This window comes from Oncorhynchus mykiss, chromosome 7, assembly GCF_057628025.1.
Source record: "Oncorhynchus mykiss isolate SJ-2025 chromosome 7, ASM5762802v1, whole genome shotgun sequence".
Taxonomy (NCBI): Eukaryota; Metazoa; Chordata; class Actinopteri; order Salmoniformes; family Salmonidae; genus Oncorhynchus; species Oncorhynchus mykiss.
In genome coordinates, this window is record NC_143028.1 from 17,288,537 (window position 1) to 17,310,003 (window position 21,467).

General features: G+C 46.6%; 1 protein-coding gene across 1 annotated transcript; it reads left to right on the forward strand.

Annotated features, from left to right (window-relative positions):
• The first annotated feature begins 364 nt into the window (after positions 1–364).
• On the forward strand, positions 365–20,255 carry LOC110527509 (matrix-remodeling-associated protein 5). Its single transcript, XM_021608825.3, has 11 exons — positions 365–1,273; positions 1,472–1,695; positions 2,295–2,424; positions 6,095–6,333; positions 6,633–6,784; positions 6,998–7,481; positions 10,524–14,374; positions 14,625–15,582; positions 17,233–17,419; positions 17,657–17,799; positions 17,949–20,255. The coding sequence occupies exons 2-11, from the start codon at positions 1,502–1,504 to the stop codon at positions 19,540–19,542; spliced, it is 7,932 nt and encodes a 2,643-aa protein (XP_021464500.3). The 5' UTR covers positions 365–1,273; positions 1,472–1,501; the 3' UTR covers positions 19,543–20,255.
• Positions 20,256–21,467: the final 1,212 nt, after the last annotated feature.

The following is a 21,467-nucleotide window of genomic DNA, read 5'->3' on the forward strand; positions in this document are numbered from 1 at the left end:
AATAATATTAATGGCATGTTAAGATAACACTTTGTATTAACTTGCATAAGGTAAAGCAATGCAAGTGTATAGCCATAATTCACAATGATATCTTTCCACTCTTGGCAAAAGGATTGGACCAGTAATTATTCTATGAGGGGAAGGTATAATTTCAATAAACACACAGGCTTCTCAGCTCTCTGACTCCCTGGGAAACGTTTAACTCTTCGCTCCTCAAGGTTGGCATGATCACACACAGTAGGTCAATAGGGTCCGCTGCCTCCCTCAGCCACAAGGCTTCCCACGTGTGGGTTAAAGGATTATTGTGAGGTCAGTCCCCAGGGAACAGGTTTTCTGAACTTTTATATAGATCTCACCCTACAAGCACACACACACACACTCACACACACTTGATCTGATTTACATGTTCTACAAGGCTGTCCTATTAACACCAAATCAACTAAGGGGATATGGGGATAGATTGGCCAGTGTGACATACTTTTTGTGGTTCCTGGAATGCTTGCAAATGACACATGTGCTTGCTGATACAGTACTGTGATGGAGCATGAGATGTTAAATGACAGGGCTGTAAAACCAACATAAACTTTACCTTGGTCTGTCTGCTCCCTTCACTTAGTAGGTTACCTCACATGATGGTCTACAGTAGAGAAGTACAACAGAGAAAAGATGTAGCCTGTGGTATCTCACTTCATTTTTATAAATGAATTCATGAATTTAATGAAGATAGTCCTCAAGCAGCGATTCCTGGAAGTGGCCAACTGTCAATGTGATGACACAATGATTATGCTCGTAGTTGAATGGAAAAACGATATCCTTATTGTAACGACCTACTGTAGCCGATTTCAGCAGTTGCCGTCTCTTACGTCTCTCTCATTTTATTACCCCTCCTTGGGTCCTTCTGCTTCTCAAGACTGACTGTATGTTGGAAACGATTAGCCAATCACTCACCCCTCGCTGTCGGTGGAAGGCGCATCCTGCACTGTACAGTTTTGGGCAGAAGTTACATTTTATTTGCAAAGTTTCTCAAGGGGCTACACACGAAACAAAACGGATACTTCAAACAGTCTATCGAAGCTCTGTGCGCATTTCTGTCTACGGATTTGACATCGGAATTTGTTGTAACTATTTTATTCTTTGGGGAGTTTTGTCATTATAGGACTGTATAACTATGGAGTTATGCGCTTCGTGAGGAGTGGCGTTGAGACACCAAAGCCATGGTAAAATGGGATACAGTGAGTCTGGATCTAAATAAAAGTTTATAAAAAAATCTAAGGTGAGATGTTTAACATTTTCCTTTCGGTTCAGGTCATGCCATGTTTGATGTGCGTAAAGATGCGTTCATACAGAGGTCACTAATTTCGCGCATAGTCAAACGTTTTTCTCTACAGTGAAGTGTTTTGTCAGAGCTCACCTTTTCATTTGTGTTTGGGTACTACTGAAATGAGCTAAAAATGAATCTGTAACCCTCCAGTGATAGGAGGTAGATACCTTTTTGTGGTGGATGGATGCGCAGCTGAAGATGGACCGTTCCGCCGCATTCATATTGATACTGTCCGTGCTGATGGTGCCAGTTACAAGTCTCCCCTGCCCGCGCCAGTGCACGTGCCCTCAGGCCACAGAGGTGCACTGCACGTTCCGTTCCCTGCTCTCGGTGCCCGCCGGCATACCCAGACAAGTGGAGCGCATGAACCTGGGGTAAGCCTGTTGGATTGACTTTATTCAATGACCCGCAATGAGACCATAGGCCTAAAAAACAAGCGTCATGCACAATAACTTATACCTATAGACGTGCAGTATGTGCATAAAGTATACGATTTGTATTTATGCATGTGCATTGTAGGCCAATACATTTTTTTAAAAAGCTATCAAATATTCACTTTTCATCAGAGGCCTTTGGAATTGTTTACAGTTAAGTAAGTACATGTGCTGAGCATGTGCCTGAAATTAATCTCTCTGCAACTCACAAGTAAATGTGCATAATGCAATATGCCTACAGTGAGGCCTTATCTAATCTTATTATATGCTTATTATATACCCCATGCTTTTTAGTGAGTAATTTTACATATGAGCTTTAGCCATTTCTTTAAAATAACAGAAAGGCCCGCCCACTGTATATGTCCCCAACTGCCACTTTCATTGACAATGTTTTGATCCAGAGGTCTTAAGTTCAGTCAGGTCTTTAGCCATTTCTTCTTATACAGTCAGAAATGAAGGCACTTTGCTCCACAAAGAACAAGTCAAGTACCTTAATAGTCAGTCATGAATTGCTTTTGTGTCGTTGTTGTTTCCTGTAGGTTTAACACCATAAACCATGTGACTCAGACCTCTCTGGCTGGGTTGAGGAAGCTGGAGCTTCTGATGATGCATGGGAATGATCTCCACAACATTCCCAACGGGGTCTTTAAGGATCTCATGTCCTTACAGGTACAAATCAAATGTTATTTGTCATATGCGCCGAATACAACAGGTGTAGGTAGACCTTACAGTGAAATGCTTAGTTACAAGCCCTGGACCAACGATGCCGTTTTAAGAAAAATAAGTGTTAAGTAAAAAATAAAATAAAAAATAATTCAAGAGCAGCAGTAAAATAACAGTAGCGAGGCTATATACAGGGGGTACCGGTACAGAGTCAATGTGGAGGCTATATACAGGGGATACCGGTACAGAGTCAATGTGGAGGCTATATACAGGGGGTACCGGTACAGAGTCAATGTGGAGGCTATATACAGGGGGTACCGGTACAGAGTCGATGTGGAGGCTATATACAGGGGGTACCGGTTAGTCCAGGTAATTGAGGTAATATGTACATGTAGGTAGAATTAAAGTGACTATGCATAGATAATAAACAGAGAGTAGCAGCAGCGTAAAAGAGGGGTTGTGGGGGGGGGGGGGGGGGGGGACAGTCTATGGCTGGGGTCTTTGACAATTTGTTGTGCCTTCCTCTGACACCGCCTGGTATAGCGGTCCTGGATGGCAGGAAGTTTGGCCCCAGTGATGTACTGGGCCGTACGCACTACCATCTGTAGTGCCTTGCGGTCGGAGGCTGAGCAGTTTCCATACCAGGCAGTGATGTTCTCAATGGTGCAGATGTAGAACTTTTTGAGGCTCTGCCAAGTCTTTTCAGTCTCCTGAGGGGGAATAGGCTTTGTCATGCCCTCTTCACAACTGTCTTGGTGTGTTTGAACCATGATAGTTTGTTGGTGATGTGGACACCAAGGAACTTGAAGCTCTCAGCCTGCTCCACTACAGCCCTGTCGATGAGAATGGGGGTGTGCTTGGTTCTCCTTTTCCTGTAGTCCAAATTATCTAATTTGTCTTGATCACGTTGAGCGAGAGGTTGTTATCCTGGCACCACACGGCCAGGTCTCTGACCTCCTCTGTATAGGCTGTCTCATCGTTGTCGGCAAACTTAATGATGGTGTTGGAGTCGTCCCTGGCTATGCAGTCATGAGTGAACAGGGAGTACAGGAGGGGACTGAGCACGACTCCCTGAGGTGCCCCCGTGTTGAGGGTCTGCGTGGCAGATGTATTGTTACCTACCCTTACCACCTGGGGGCGGCCCGTCAGGAAGTCCAGGATCCAGTTGCAGAGGGAGGTGTTTAGTCCCAAGGTCCTTAGCTTAGTGATGAGCTTTGAGGGTACTATGTTGTTGAACGCTGTGCTGTAGTTAATGAATAACATTCTCACGTAGGTGTTCCTTTTGTCCAGGTGGGAAAGGGCAGTGTGGAGTGCAATAAAGATGGCATCATCTGTTTATCTGTTGGGGCAGTATGCAAATTATGGTGGGTCTAGGGTTTCTGGGATAATTGTGTAGATGTGAGCCATTACCAGCCTTATTAAGCACTTCATGGCTACAGACGTGAGTGCTACGGGTCGGTAGTCAAAATGTAATTGAAGACACTTGCCAGTTGGTCAGCGCATAATTGGAGTACACATCCTAGTACTACGTCTGTGAATGTTGACCTGTTTAAAGGTCTTACTCACATTGGCTATGGAGAGCGTGATCACACAGTCATCCGTAACAGCTGATGCTCAAATCAAATCAAATCAAATCAAATCAAATTTTATTTGTCACATACACATGGTTAGCAGATGTTAATGCGAGTGTAGCGAAATGCTTGTGCTTCTAGTTCCGACAATGCAGTAATAACCAACAAGTAATCTAACTAACAATTCCAAAACTACTGTCTTGTACACAGTGTAAGGGGATAAAGAATATGTACATAAGGATATATGAATGAGTGATGGTACAGAGCAGCATAGGCAAGATACAGTAGATGGTATCGAGTACAGTATGTACAAATGAGATGAGTATGTAAACAAAGTGGCATAGTTTAAAGTGGCTAGTGATACATGTATTACATAAGGATACAGTCGATGATATAGAGTACAGTATATACGTATGCATATGAGATGAATAATGTAGGGTAAGTAACATTATATAAGGTAGCATTGTTTAAAGTGGCTAGTGATATATTTACATCATTTCCCATCAATTCCCATTATTAAAGTGGCTGGAGTTGAGTCAGTGTCAGTGTGTTGGCAGCAGCCACTCAATGTTAGTGGTGGGTGTTTAACAGTCTGATGGCCTTGAGATAGAAGCTGTTTTTCAGTCTCTCGGTCCCAGCTTTGATGCACCTGTACTGACCTCGCCTTCTGGATGATAGCGGGGTGAACAGGCAGTGGCTCGGGTGGTTGATGTCCTTGATGATCTTTATGGCCTTCCTGTGACATCGGGTGGTGTAGGTGTCCTGGAGGGCAGGTAGTTTGCCCCCGGTGATGCGTTGTGCAGACCTCACCACCCTCTGGAGAGCCTTACGGTTGAGGGCGGAGCAGTTGCCGTACCAGGCGGTGATACAGCCCGCCAGGATGCTCTCGATTGTGCATCTGTAGAAGTTTGTGAGTGCTTTTGGTGACAAGCCAAATTTCTTCAGCCTCCTGAGGTTGAAGAGGCGCTGCTGCGCCTTCTTCACAATGCTGTCTGTGTGAGTGGACCAATTCAGTTTGTCTGTGATGTGTATGCCGAGGAACTTAAAACTTGCTACCCTCTCCACTACTGTTCCATCGATGTGGATAGGGGGGTGTTCCCTCTGCTGTTTCCTGAAGTCCACAATCATCTCCTTAGTTTTGTTGACGTTGAGTGTGAGGTTATTTTCCTGACACCACACTCCGAAGGCCCTCACCTCCTCCCTGTAGGCCGTCTCATCGTTGTTGGTAATCAAGCCTACCACTGTTGTGTCGTCCGCAAACTTGATGATTGAGTTGGAGGCGTGCGTGGCCACGCAGTCGTGGGTGAACAGGGAGTACAGGAGAGGGCTCAGAACGCACCCTTGTGGGGCCCCAGTGTTGAGGATCAGCGGGGAGGAGATGTTGTTGCCTACCCTCACCACCTGGGGGCGGCCCGTCAGGAAGTCCAGTACCCAGTTGCACAGGGCGGGGTCGAGACCCAGGGTCTCGAGCTTGATGACGAGCTTGGAGGGTACTATGGTGTTGAATGCCGAGCTGTAGTCAATGAACAGCATTCTCACATAGGTATTCCTCTTGTCCAGATGGGTTAGGGCGGTGTGCAGTGTGGTTGAGATTGCATCGTCTGTGGACCTATTTGGGCGGTAAGCAAATTGGAGTGGGTCTAGGGTGTCAGGTAGGGTGGAGGTGATATGGTCCTTGACTAGTCTCATGCATGCTTCAGTGTTGCTTGCCTCAAAACGAGCATAGAAGTAATTTAGCTCGTCTGGTAGGCTCGTGTCATTGGACAGCTCGTGGCTGTGCTTCCAGTAATAAACAGGAAATGTTGATTAACATGATATATCACCTCAGTACTGTAAAGTAGGTTATACAGTATAGTACCAGGCAATTGTTCCATTCTATTATTATATTCTACTCTATTTTACTATAATCTATTCCAGAGTTACCCAAACTCAGTCCCGCACCCTGGGGCCCCTCTGAGTGCATGTTTTGTATTTTTGGCCTAGAACTACACAGCTGAATTCAAATAATCAAAGCTTGATGATGAGTTGGTTATTTGAAGTTTGGGAAACCCTGCTCTATTGTATTAGGATGATAACTCCCTTACCTCTGCCTTTCTTCCCCTCAGATGCTGAAGATGAGCTATAACAAACTGAAGGAGATCAACAGACACACTCTCCAGGGTCTGTGGTCTCTGACCAGACTCCACCTGGACCACAACCGTCTGGAGTTCATTCACCCAGACACCTTCCAGGGCCTCACCTCCCTACGTCTCCTACAGCTGGAGGGGAACAGACTGCAGCAGCTCCACCCCTCTACCTTTTCCACCTTTTCCATGATGGGACACTTCCACGTCTCCACCCTCCGGTGAAGCCGAGCATGATGAACTACAGTACCCATAATGCTCTGGACAATATTTTATCCGTTTTATCTTAGTATCGGGCACTTTCTCAATTCATCTTTCCTCGATTCTTTGCGTCCTCTCTCCTCACCGTCTTCTCAAAACCCATTGTAGAAGGTCAGAGGGGCGGGACCTTCTCTAATGCAGTTGAAAATGAGGCAAGGAAATAGGATGTGAGGAATCACGGAAGGAGTAATTGAGATGGAGCCAAGATGATTGAAGCTAACGTTATAATGTCCCTCCTGTCTCCTTATCGATTCATCAGGCACCTGTACCTGTCGGAGAACAGCCTGACCTCGCTGCCCCAGAAGCTGCTGGGAGGAATGCCCCAGCTGGAGAACCTCTTCCTGCATGGGAATCCTTGGACATGTGACTGCAGGATGAAGTGGTTCCCCGACTGGGACAAAAACTCACCAGGTTAGGTATTTTATTTACCAGCTACTCAGTGAATGTACGTATTTGTCAGTGATGGCAGATACAATTAGATCAATGCTCAAAGCATAATGCAGCTGTCATTGTACACATTTGTGCCTTGAAAATGTATGTCCAAACCTAACCAAACTTCACACTCGGAATTGCAAACATCGAATAATGATGTTAATGTTCCCTCTCGTCTTCCTTTCTTCATAGGTGTGCTGAAGTGTAAAAAGGACAGGGCCTACCCAGGAGGTCAGCTCTGCCTTATGTGTTACTCCCCAAAGAACTTACGAATGAAAGAAGTCCTGGGCCTGGACACACTGGGCTGCTCCAGCCCTGTTATCACCTCCCCTGATCAACCTACGTCCCCAGAGGACACCGAGACAGAGGTCATGACCCTGGAGGAGTTCAAGGGGCCATTTGGCAACATTACCTTAGGCCTGACGGACGAACATGGGAACAAAGTGGATCTGGAGTGCAGCGTCGGAGAGCCCCGCAGAGAGTTGTCTAAGGTCAGCTGGGAGCAGGTCAACCCACTGCAGCTGGCCTCTAATGTGAGTATCTCCGTGGATCTGGAGTGTCCCATCAACAGGGACGATTATGAGAGACTCTGGAAGCTGATCGCCTACTATAGCGACACGCCCGCTCACCTGCAGAGAGAGATCATGCTGACTAAGGAGCCGGTGCCCAGCTACAGGTAGGCTGGATTAAGAAACCGCTTTTTAACTGATCATTATGGGCCAAATTCCAGCTTCTACTTGAGTAACATTTTCACTTAGTTGTGCATTGAGATCAATGCACGTGAACGTTTGTGGAAGTTAGGATTTGCCCGTATGTGATTTTTTATGTTCATTTCAGAGTGGTCCTCAATACAGAGCACAGTTGTCAAAGTCATTTCCCCCAAGGGCCACATTCAGTCTTCACTGAGGTCCGGAGGGCCACACTTAAAATGTATTGTATTTCCTTGCCATTAAAATGTGTAAAACATTGTCCTCGATGCTCCCTGACTGTCTAGCTTTCGTTTCGATGACTGTTAGCTAGCTGGACAGAGTGAAGAGACTGTAAATGTAGGTCCATTATTATTTCTACACAGTCTTGATTTGGTTTTAGTCATTTAAATAATGATTGAGATTGTTTTTTTTCCCACAAAAATATATAAATATACAGTACCAGTCAAAAGTTTGGACACACCTACTCATTCCAGGGTTTTTCTTTTTTCCCCTCTATTTTCTACATTGTAGAATAATAGTGAAGACCTCAAAACTATTAAATAACACATATGGAATCATGTAGTAACCAAAAACATGTTAAACAAATCAAAATATAATCTTTATTTGATTCTTCTTTAACCCTTTGCCTTGATGACAGCTTTGCACACGCTTGGCATTTTCTCAACCAGCTTCATGAGTTAGTCACCTGGAATGCATTTCAATTAACCTCTTGCGACGAGCAATCCCGGATCCGGGAGCATAATCATAGCCTCAAACGAATTTGCATGACGCAGCGGACATAAATACTTTTCCTATTCATGAAAATCGCAAATGAAATAAATATATTCAAACACAAGCTTAGCCTTTTGTTAACAACACTGTCATCTCAGATTTTCTAAATATGCGTTACAGCCAACGCTAGACAAGCATTTGTGTAAATGTATCATGGCATAATACTATGCTAGCTCTGCTGGCAGAAGGCTACATTTTCACGAAAATAAGAAAAGCAACCAAATTAAATAATTTACCTTTGAAGAACTTCAGATGCTTTCACTCAGGAGACTCCCAGTTAGATAGCAAATGTTCCTTTTTTCTAAAAAGATTATTTTTGTAGGCGAAATAGCTCCCGTTTCTTCATCATGCTTGGCTGAGAAATGCTGCAACTATAACGCCAAACTTTTTTCAAAATTTGCTCCATAATATCGAAAGAAACACGTCAAACGTTGTTTAGGATCCATCCTCAAGGTGTTTTTAACATATATATTCGATAATATATCCGTCGAGGCAATTGGTTTCCCATAAGAAGTGATTGGAAAAATGGCTACCTCAGTATTTTACGCGAGATTTTCTGCGGGAGACACCATGTGACCACATGCTATATATGGTCCCTTACGGCCATTCTTCAATGGAAATGCCTAAAAAGACGTCACAATGCTGTAGACACCTTGGGGAATACGTGGAAAACGTAAGCTCATTCGTAGCTCATTCACAGCCATATAAGGAGTCATTGGCATGAGGCAGTTTCAAAAAATGCGGCACTTCCTGGTTGGATTTTTATCTGGGTTTCGCCTGTCACATCAGTTCTGTGGCACTCACAGACAATATCTTTGCAGTTTTTGAAACGTCAGTGTTTTCTTTCCAACGCTGTCAATTATATGCATAGTCGAGCATCTTTTCGTGACAAAATATCTTGTTTAAAACGGGAACGTTTTTCATCCCAAAATTTTAATAGCGCCCCCTAATGCATAACAGGTGTGCCTTGTTAAAAGTTAATTTGTGGAATTTCTTTCCTTCTTAATGCATTTGAGCCAATCAGTTTGGAAAATTTCAAGAACTTTGAAAGTTTCTTCAAGTGCAGTCGCAAAAACCATCAAGCGTTTTGATGAAACTGGCTCTCATGAGGTCCGCCACAGGAATGGAAGACCCAGAGTTACCTCTGCTGCAGAGGATAAGTTCATTAGTTACCAGCCTCAGAAATTACTGCCCAAAAAAATGCTTCACAGAGTTCAAGTAACAGACACATCTCAACATCAACTGTTCAGAAGAGACTACGTGAATCAGGCCCTCATGGTCAAATTTCTGCAAAGATACCACTACTAAAGGACACCAATAATAAGAAGAGACTTGCTTGGGACAAGAAACATGATCAATGGACATTAGATCAGTGGAAATCTGTCTTTGGTCTGATGAGTCCAAATTTGAGATTTTTGGTTCCAACCATTGTGTCTTTGTGAGATGCAGAGTAGTTGAACGGATGATTTTGCATGTGTGGTTCCCACCATGAAGCATGGAGGTGGGATGGTGTGGGGGTGATTTGCTGGTGACTGATTTAGAATTCAAGGCACACTTAACCAGCATGTCTACCACAGCATTCTGCACCAATACGTCATCCCATCTGGTTTACACTTAGTGGGACTATCATTTGTTTTTCAACAGGACAATGACCCAAAACACCTCCAGGCTATGTAAGGGCTATTTGACCAAGAAGGAGGGTGATGGAGTACTGCATCAGATGACCTGGCCTCCACAATCACCCGACCTCATCCAAATTGAGATAGTTTGGGATGAGTTGGACTGCAGAGTGAAGGAAAAGCAGCCAACAAGTGCTCAAAATATGTGGGAACTCCTTCAAGACTGTTGGAAAAGCATTCCAGGCGAAGCTGGTTGAGAGAATGCCAAGAGTGTGCAAAGCTGTCATCGTGGCAAATGGTGGCTACTTTGAAGAATCTCAAATATAAAATCTATTTTGATTTGTTTTAACACTTTTTTGGTTACTACATGATTCCATATGTGTTATTTAGTCATTTTGATATCTTCACTATTATTCTACAGGGTAGAAAATAGTAAAAATAAAGAAAGATTAGTAGGTGTTTCCAAACTTTTGACTGGTACTCTATATATTAATAATAATCAATCCACCCGCAGGCCGGATTGAATGGGCCTTGAGTTCAATACGTGATATAGAGCATCTAATTTCATACTGCTATGTTATGTTTTTTTCTAATAAACTCAAACTTCTTGATCTCCAGGTACAGGCAGGACCTGGAGAGAGATGCGTTGTACTACACAGGGGTTAAGGCTAACATGGTAGCTCAACCATCCTGGCTGATGCAGAGCTCTGTGGACCTGCAGCTGAACAGGCCCCAGTCCACTGGGAAGAGCGTCAAGCTGATCCTCAGCACCCACCTCACACAGATCGTGGAGCCTGAGCTGGAGCGCAGACAACGCAGGACATGGGTCATGATAGAGAACACAAACACTACCAGGATGGCGCTGAGTGTTGTAGTGGGCAGCCCTGCTGTAATGGACTGTAACGTGTTGAGCTCAGGAGACACGGCGGTTCGCTGGATGCTGCCAGACGGGACCCAGCTGGAGGCACCGTACAGCAACCCAGACAACAGGGTGTCAGTGTCGAGCACCGGCAGGTTGGATATTAAAGCTGTAGGACACTCAGACTCGGGGATATATTACTGTATCGCCCAGGTCTCTGACGACCTCAGTGTCCTACCTTTCCGCCTGACGGTCGAGGAGTCCTCCAGTCCTCCTCCTCTTGGAGGGGATGAGACGGCGCCTACCCTCGTAGAGGGGTTCACCGGTGTCCCGCTCACTCTGAACTGTGTCGTGTCTGGCTCTCCTGACCCTGAGATTAACTGGATCCTTCCTGACAGCAACATAGTGAGTCACAGAGCCAACTCTTCTAGAGCGCTGGTGTATTCCAACGGAACTCTGAGAGTCCCAGAGAGTCGACTGACAGACAGTGGATATTATAAGTGTGTGGCCATGAACCAGCATGGTGTGTATTCCCTGGCTACTAAGGTGACTCTCACCAGACAGTTAGGAGCAGAGATGCGACCACTGAGGAGAATGAGGCCACAGTCCGCTTCAGGGGTCAACACCAGGGTCAAAGCCCCCATGGAGGCCACTGAGGAGGCATCAGGGGACAATGAGGACGCACAGGAGGAAGTCCCCTCTTCCTCCTCATCCTCACCCCCGAGCCGTGTGGAGCTAATGAATCGGCGGAGAGGTCAAGGTTCAAACAGGGGTGGAGGACATCCATTTAGAAACACATGGAGGCGACCTGCTGCACCTAGGAAACCAACCACGACAGGGACTAATGACGAAGGCAAGAAAAACACAGTGGAGACGAGGAGGAGGATTAACGTGGCAAACAAAAATATAGACCCGGAGAAGTGGGCGGACATTTTGGCCAAAATCCGTGACAAGAACGGACAGGGTAACATTATCATAACACCCAGCTCAACTCACCTCACCACAAAGAAGAATCAGGAGTCAACGACAACCGCCAGTGCTAAGCAGACAGAGTCTCCGGGCAACATAGAGGGGTCAATAGACGACCTCCACGAGGAAGAGGAGAAAGAGCTATACACACCCACTGTTATACCGCATACACCCACTCAACACACTACTTACACCACAGACTCCGATACGGATAGAGGCACAAATCATGCTCGTTTCACGCAGCCGGTCACATCTGTTCCCCAGCAGCCCAGTAACACTGTCACGCACACAAAGACGCCAGGCAGGCACACAGTCACACCCACACACTCCCAGATCCTGGGTCAGCTGCGTGTGAACGTCTGGACCAGTTCTTCATACCACGGTTCTTTACAAGGAGAAAATCAAAGCACCACCCCCACCGCTTCGGCTACAGATGGTGAAGCGGTTACAGAGTCTGATATCTCACCCACGTCTGAGGATAATCAGGGGGCGGAAGACGCTAACGGACCCAGTGTTTTTAACAGCTATAATGAAGGAGGTGACGCATATTCAGACAGAGCTGGACTTGACCCGTCACTCACCACCACCGCAGTTAGAGGGTACTCTGAATCGGAGACGGAGAGCGATGAATTTGATCACTCTCTCACCGAGACTCGGCGCACAACTGCTGAGCTAGAAACACGTACTCAGCTAAAGCAGCATGCAACGTCGAATATAACCCATCTTCCACTCCCCGCACCCTCTCCCACGGCCGAGCTCACTTCAGCTGTGTATATAAGGAAGGAAACTCCAGGTGAGGTGGCTACTCGACTCAGAAACCAGAACTCCAGGAGGAGGAATGGGGGTGGGGGCAGGAGAAGACGGCCCAATACGGGCAGAAAGAAGCCAAAGCCTAACAATCCGTTGAGAAGTGATTTTACAACCGCAGCCACACCTAAGGACGCGCTCCCAACAACTACCAAGGCAACCACTGCCACGTGGACTAAAATAGAAGCGTTCGACAAGGCCAAAAGCATGACGGACAGGTTTAATACCGCAGTTCCATCGATGGGCAGCCAAGCAACGTCATCAGGCAGAGTGAGTCACGAAGAGAACACAGGAGTCTCTTTATACCAAGACAGGAGTGACCCTTCAGTGAAGCCTACAACTCGAAAGGGCACCCTTTCACCACACGCCAAACCACTGTTCAGGAGCACAACAGCCCCACCGGCGTCTCCCACAACCTCTTTAACAGAAACATATAAACAGTCATCCCAGAGTAGCCATCACAGAACAGCCACAGAAAGAGCCTCTCAGACTCCGAACACTCAGAGCCCAGTCCCAGAGCACTCGGATGTGCACACGACAGCCAGTCAGGGGAAATTTACAAGCATCCCCCTTCCTGCAGTTAAACCAACCGAGACAACACAAAGGGGAGGCAGCGCTACTGTAGACCTTCACCCTGTCCCAAGTCCTGACAAGTCCCCGGAGAATCGCAACACTCGACCGGGAGTGCTACCAGATGGACAGCCCAACACACCAGACAATCGATATACAGAAGGTACGACTGAGGTTAAAAAAGTGCCGGTCAAAGAGATTGACAGCGTGTCTCCATCTATCCGGCATGAAATAACCAGAGCACACGGCACAACACACGCCCCGGGTGCCTCAACAAAAGAGCCCTTCAATGAAGAGGCAGAACATGAGAAGGCTCGGGTTAGCACCACTGAAATGCCGGTGACATCTGAAAGCTCTTATCGCGGCTCTGATCCTTCTGAAACAGTCACTGTTAAGCCCGGAACAACCTTTGATGGGCACTATAACGTCAGAGAAAGCACTTCCGCCACAGGCAAAGACCGAACACCATTGGAAAATGTTGCGGTTTCTGTTGCTGCTACGACAACAAAGGGCGTTACTCCAACTATGTCACCTGTCACCTCCACATCAGTTAGGGCATCTGTAGTTTTCCCCTCTAGGGTGAAGCCCCAGATCCCTGTACTAAAGGGGACTCCATCCACTAGGGTCAGGACCCAACCTTCATCCAGAACAGTGGAGGTTCCCTCCAACTCCAACCACATCCCAGACAGTCACAGAGAGAGTGTCCTCATCTCTCAACCCGACCAGAGGAACAACCCGATCCTCAACAGAGGAGACTCCATCCTAATCACCAGATCTGACCCCGACAGACAACCACCACCAGCCGACTCCCACACCACGACTAAACTAGAGTCAACTGACATCAAGCCTGATCCAGTCACCGGTGTTAAACCAACCACCACAGAACCCAGAACACCCCACAGGCACAGGACAGTCACAAACGCAAACACTCAGATGGTCAAACAGACGACCACCACAACCACTCTCACTCCCACCACCACAATGAGCCTTTCTCAGACTTCATTTGTGTCTTCGTCGAAGCCTCAGAGTCCATCTAGTGGGGGCCAGAGGACAGAGACCCCTACCCAGACACAGGGGTTATCAGGTGGGGTGTCGGGAGGTGGTCAGAGACCCTCCGTAGCAGGTCCTGCTGTAAGAGGGAAGCCCCGGATCACCAACGTGGATGTGCAGACAGTGACAGTGAATGCAGAGATGGATGCACAGCTGCCCTGTGTGGCTGTAGGGGAGCCCAAGCCTTTCCTCTCCTGGACGAGAGTCTCCACTGGTATGTATACCAGTACTTAATTTTCTGTTCTCCCCTCTTCATAGAACATCCTCCTTCACTCTGTTACAGAATTACACCACTGTATGTAAGCCTGTTAATGTAACAAAAAAAGGAGAATCCTATTTGTAATGATATAAGCTATGCTCCATTCTTGTTTTTCAACAGACAACATGTTGTAGAAATAATCCTTTATCTGCATTGTTTTAATCTACTCGATGTCTTTAAGCATGTGTTATTTTCATTCATGCAGGAGCGACAGTAGCCCAGAACACTCGGGTCCAGAGGTTCGAGGTCCATCCCAACGGCACGTTTATCATCCGTAACAGCCAGCCCCAGGACCGAGGCCAGTACCTCTGTATGGTCCAGAACCAGTATGGCGTGGACAAGATGGTGGTCTCCCTGATGGTGCTGGCCCAGCATCCCAGAGTGCTCCAGCCGCGCTACCGCGATGCTACCGTGTACCACGGGGACGGCATCGATCTGGAGTGCCAGGTACAGGGACATCCCATGCCCCGGGTCACCTGGGTGCTGCCTGACAGGGTCCACCTCACTGCCCCCCCAGCCCCGGGCCCTGCCAACCCAGCCAGTGGCCTCCAGCCCGGCCCTCAGTCTGGCCCCAAGCGCGTGGACCTCCTCGGTAACGGTACTCTCCGGATAACTCAGGCCAGCTACACAGACAGAGGGATCTATAAATGTATCGGCAGCAGCGTGGCGGGAGCCGACACAGTCTCTGTCCGTCTCCATGTGGCAGCCTTGGCTCCAGTCATCCAGCAACCTCGCTATGAGAACGTGTCCCTCCCCGAGGGCAGCACGGCCTACATCCACTGCACCGCCAAAGGAGCCCCTACTCCCATCATCCGCTGGACCACGCCCAACGGAGTCCAGCTCCTCACCTCGCAGTTCGTCAACGGCCGTCATTTCTTTGTCTTCCCCAACGGGACCCTGTACATCCGTGGGCTAGGCAAAGGCGATGCGGGGATATATGAGTGTGTGGCCAGTAATGCGGTAGGAGCCTCCAGGAGAACCAGCGTTCTGACAGTACTGAGACTCCCATCCTCCACCGAGGCCAGGATTACCTCCTCGTCTCCCCAGAGGACTGACGTGGTCTATGGGGGGCTGCTGAGGCTCGACTGCATTGCCACAGGAAAACCAGAGCCCAGGATCGTCTGGAGGACCCCCTCTAAGAAACTAGTGGATTCCCAGTACAGGTATGCATCTTCTGGCATCTTTTTCACTCACTGTCTAATATGCCCTTCAGGCCATCGTCTGTGTGTACAGTACTTTTTCCACATTTAGTTTTGTTACAGCCTGAATTTAAAATGGATTACATTGAGATTTTATGTCACTGGCCTACACACAATATGCCATTATGTCAGAGTGGAATTATGTTTTTAGACATTTTTACAAATGAATTAAAAATGAAAAGCTGATATGTCTTGGGTTAATAAGTATTCAACCCATTTGTTAGGGCAGGAAAAAGTCACATAATAAGTTGCATGGTCTGTGTGCAATAATGGTGTTTAACGTGATTTGTAAATGACTACCACATCTCTGTATCCCACACATACACTTATCTACAAAGTCCCACAGTCGAGCAATAAATTCAAACACCGATTCAATCACAAAGACCAGGGAGGTTTTCCAATGCTTTGTGGTGAAGGGCACCTATTAGTAGATGAGTAAAAATGTTAAAAGCAGACGTTGAATATCCCTTTGAGCATGGTGAAGTTATTAATTACACTTTGGATGGTGTATCAATACACCCAGTCACTATACAGATGCAGGCGTCCTTCCTGCCAGAGAGGAAGGAAACCGCTCAGGAATTTCACCATGAGGCCAATGGTGACTGTGATAGGAGAAAACTGAGGACGGATCAACAACATTGTAGTTACTCCACAATACTAACCTAAATTACAGAGTGAAAAGAAGGAAGCCTGTTCAGAATTAAAATGTTCCAAAATATGCATCCTGTTTGCAAAAAATGTGGCAAACAAATTCACTTTATGTCCTAAATACAAAAGCGTTATATTTGGGGAAAATCCAACACAACACATCACTGAGTACCACTCATCATATCTATCAGTTATGATAGAAAGCGATGGGAATAGAGCTAACCACAGGCAAAATCCTAGAGGAAAGCCTGGTTCAGTCTGCTATCCAACAGACACTGGGAGACAAATTCACCTTACAGTAGGACTCCCTGACCTAAAACACAAGCCCAAATATACACTAGAGTTGCTTACCAAGTATGTTCCTTAGTGGCCTAGTTACAGTTTAGACTTAAATCGGCTTGAAAATGTATGGCAAGACTTGAAAATGGCTGTCTAGAAATGATCAACAACCAATTTAACAAAGCTTGAAGAATTATTTAAATAATAATGTGCAAATATTGCACAATCCAGGTGTGCAAAGCTCCTAGAGACTTACCCAGAAAGACTGTAATCGCTGCCAAATGTGATTCTAACATGTATTGACTCAAGGGTGTGAATACTTATGTAAATTAAATATGTGTGTATTCTATTTTCAATATACTAGCAAAGATTTCTAAAAACATGTTTACACTTTGTCATTATGGGGTATTGTGTGTAGATGAGTGGGAAAAAAAATATTTAATCCATTTTGAATTCAGGCTGTAGCACAACAAAATGTGGAATAAGTTGAGGGTATGAATACTTTCTGAAGGCACTGTATGTCAACTGTGAGAAGGTTTACTGTGAAATCATACAGGCACATTTTCTATTCCCTAAAGTTTAGCTGAAAAACCATTAAAAAAATACCTAAAATGGTTGCTATTAACAGCAGGACATACTGTTATTCACAAACAATAACAACTTGTTTTTGTTGGGGGGGGGGTTCAGCTTCGACCCCAGAATAAAGGTGTTCACCAATGGTTCTCTGGCCATCCAGGCCATGACAGAGAAAGATGATGGGGACTACCTGTGTGTGGCCCGAAACAAGATGGGGGACGACTACATGCTTCTGAGGGTTAGCGTGCTGACCAAGCCGGCCAAGATCGAGCAGAAGCAGCTGCTGGCCAGTCAGAAGGTCTGTCTTTTGTCTTAGGCTTCTATGTAAATAATGGGGCACATCCCAAATGGCACCCTATTCCCTGTACAGTGCACTACTTTTGACTCGAGCCCTATGGGCCTTAGTGAAAAAGAGTGCACTATATAGGGGTTAGGGTGCAATATGGGGCAGAACCTTGGTTGTCATGCAAATATTTCAGTTGTTTTTCTGTCTAATGTACGATTGGATAGACAATAAATATTTTTGAATCTGAAGGTGATGTATGGAGGAGACCTGAAGGTGGACTGTGTAGCGTCTGGCCTCCCCAACCCTGAGATCCGCTGGGCTCTGCCAGACGGCACCATGATCAACACACTGAAACAGACGGATAGTAGGGCTAGAGGTGGGCGCACCCGCAGGTACTTGGTATTCAACTTCACACATACCGTTATTCAATCACATAATACAGTATGTACACCCAATCTGTTATTGAAGCACATTAACTGCAGAGTCGATAAGGATCCCAGTACAATTTTCAAACAATCACCCAACCCCTCCCACCCCCCAGATACGTGGTGTTCGACAACGGGACGTTGTACGCCAACGACGTGGGGATGAGAGAGGAAGGAGACTACACCTGCTACGCTGAGAACCAGATAGGGAAGGATGAGATGAAGGTTCACGTCAAGGTGGTGGCGGACCCTCCGATCATCAGAGACAAAACTCAAAGCCCTGAAGTCATCAGGGTTCTTTATGGGGAGACCGTGTCTCTGAAGTGCAGCGCCAAGGGAGAGCCGACCCCAGTCATCACGTGGCTCTCCCCCACTAACCGGGCCATTGCCTCCTCCCCCGCTAAGTACCAGGTCCATAATGATGGTACATTAGTGGTCCAGAAGGCACAACACTTTGATGCTGGTAACTACACCTGCACAGCTAGGAACAGTGCCGGCCAGGACCGCAAAGTCACCAGGGTGGACGTCCTGGTGACGCCGCCGACCATCAACGGACTGAGAGGTATGGTCAACACTATCAGAGTGACGGCTATAAGGGACCAGCGCACCATGCTGGCCTGCGAGGCCGTGGGGACACCCATCCCCCAGGTCATGTGGGTGTTACCGGAGAACATCGTTCTCCCGGCGCCATACTACGGCAGCAGAATGACGGTGCATCGTAACGGTACGTTGGATATACGTTCGCCGAAGGGGACCGACTCAGCTCAGCTGGCCTGCATCGCACGCAACGAGGGCGGGGAGGCCAGGCTGATGGTCCACCTGGAGGTTAGAGAGATGGTAGAGAGGCCGCAGCTCAGAGGGCCCAAAACAGAGAGCCTCTCTCTAACGGTAGGCAGTACCATGACCCTGAACTGCTCCTTTGAAGGAGGCCCAGCACCCCCAACAGTAACCTGGATCCTCCCTAATGGTTCCCCCCTCATGAGCGGTGCCCAGTTCTCCAAGTTCTTCCACCGACCTGACGGTTCCTTGGTCATCACTAATCCCTCTGTCTCTGAGAGTGGTATGTACCGCTGCCTGGCGAGGAATGTCGCCGGGCTAGTGGAACGTTCTATTACTTTAGCCCCGGAGAGGAAACCAGAGATCAATAACCGCTACAACTCCCCCATCAGTATTATGAATGGGGAGAGCCTCCAACTCCACTGTCTCTCCACGGGGGACCCCCTCCGGCTAACGTGGACCCTGCCCAGTGGGGTGGTCCTGGGGCGGACACAGAGAGCCGGTCGCTACGCCGTCCTAGCCAATGGGACGCTCGCCATCCAGCAGGCATCCGTCTACGACCGCGGCTCCTACATCTGCCGAGCTGCCAACGAGTACGGCAGCGCCCTGCTCTCCGTGCCCGTCATCGTCATTGCGTACCTGCCTCGCATCACCAATGGCTCGCCTCCCGTGATATACGCTCGCCACGGCGTGGCGGTCCAGCTGAACTGTGTTGCCACGGGGATCCCCCGAGCTGAGATTGCCTGGGAGACGCCGGATAGGACGCGGCTAGCGGTCAGTGCCCAGCCACGCCTCTTTGGCAACAAGTACCTCCACCCACAAGGTTCTCTCATCATCCAGAACCCCACGCAGAGAGACCAGGGCTTCTACAAATGCACCGCCAGGAACGTGATAGGGGTCGATACTAAAGCCACCTATCTACATGTGTTCTGATTAGCCTTAGACAAATAGGTTTTCATCATATGCCCAAGAAACTGCCAAAGGAGCTGAGCACAGCCAATACTTTTCATCCATCCACATGATGTTGGAGAGCCTTTGAATCACTGTCAATGCAAAGTAAAGATACATTTTCCAACTGGTATCTGTCCTGTGACATCATTCAAGGCCATGTTTCAGCGGCATTTCAACCGCCATTTTGTGACACAGCCATTTTTCACTCATCAAAAAAGACTTTGCTATGAAGGACTTTAAATCTTCTGCGCTGACAATGACAATTTATGTCAAACTGTTTTGATAAGCATAGCTAAATATCTTATGTTCGATTTCATGAAAATATTCGAAATGATACAGAAAATAACTAATATTGCTGAAATGAGGACGATTTCAGGGGCCTAAGCAACCATGGCTGGTGTTTGAATAACTGTTTCCCAATCATCCATATCATCTTACTATCTTAACCAAAAGTATTTTTAAGGACTCGTAACCCTGCTATTTACAGGAGAGACTCGCACAGTACCGTTTACTGTGATGAATGTACATGCAATATGGTTTAGATCTGATTGCAACCCTCATAGGTGTCAACATCAGCACATACAATAATACTAATATGGTTTCACATGCCCTCATTCTTAAATTATTTGTCTTTAAAAGACTCTTGATGTATAGGAATTTTATACATTTTTAAATAAAGAGAAGCTCAAAATCCATCGGAATCTTGTAGAATATGACTTATACGTTTGAGAAAAGACTATGGATGCATCCCAAATAATGCACGATATTGGAAATAGGGTGTGATTTAAGATGCAGCCGTAGTGTATGGGCCCTGGGCAAAAGTAGTGCACTACAAAGGGAATAGGGTGCAATTTGGGAAGGGGATAAGAACTTAGAACTAGGTCAGGACAGATTAGGGATCTGTCTTCCAAGAGTAAACATTTTCAAACGTAGCTCTGGGGATTATTATACAGTCATGGTCCCTCTCTTGCTAAAAGGAGAACCATCTGGTTGTGTGTGGGAAATCCCCTGTTAGTTCACTGGTTTCCCTCTGAAAGAATTCCCACTTTAACTCTACAGACTTAATTGTAATCAGCTTTCATGATTTATGAAATCCACTCACAACTTGAAGGGGTGCAGTACCGCTGCCAGAGGGATGACATAGAGCCTGTGTTTCTTTGACTATTGATGGACCTGCTCTTCAGTAAATGGCCCGTACATTTGGCTGTTGAGCCCGAATAAATGTTCCCTCTTTTGTTTCAGATGATCGAAGAAACAAAGGCTTTAGCTGTCTCTCACTGACCCCCAGGCCCAGGTCAAACACAAAGCAGACACCACCCAGGGCCGCTGCTCACATCTTGGACACACCTGTGGTCCTGTCTGTCCCAGTACTATAGAGATGAAGTCGTCCATTTGCCATTACAGTACCATATTGTCATCAGCACTAAGTAGTAATAGTTAGTATCCTGTATAAGTCCTTGCAAAAAAATGTATCTACATTGATCCAACTCTATTTCTATCTTTTTGCAGAAGAACTCAGGAGCCCATGAGCTCACTACCTCTCTCTCTTTCTCTCATCCCTTCTCTCTGTCTTTCTCTCTCTCTCCTATGATGTCATCAGTCTCACTATCTGCATAACAGGGTATTACGTTAACTATGTTAGAGACAGAGCAGAGTGGAGGTGGAAAGAAAAAGTTCATAGAAACGCAGCAAGACTGCACTACAAAGGACTTGGACTCGGTACCGGTACCCCCTGTATATATCCGCGTTATTGTTATGTACTTTTCTTGTTACTTTTTGATTCTAATTTTTTAAAATTCACTTTAGTTTATTTAGTAAATATTGTCTTAATTCCATTTATTGAACTGCATTGTTGGTTAAGGGCTTGTAAGTAAGCATTTCACGGTAAGGTCTACTACACCTGTTGT

Excerpts from the sequence above, each read along its gene's own strand:
- LOC110527509 (XM_021608825.3), top strand. The coding sequence starts at position 1,502 with ATGGATGCGCAGCTGAAGATGGACCGTTCCGCCGCATTCATATTGATA. Across the intron at positions 2,425-6,094 it reads AGGATCTCATGTCCTTACAG|ATGCTGAAGATGAGCTATAA; the intron begins GTACAAATCAAA and ends TCTTCCCCTCAG. Across the intron at positions 17,420-17,656 it reads AGCTGCTGGCCAGTCAGAAG|GTGATGTATGGAGGAGACCT; the intron begins GTCTGTCTTTTG and ends TTGAATCTGAAG.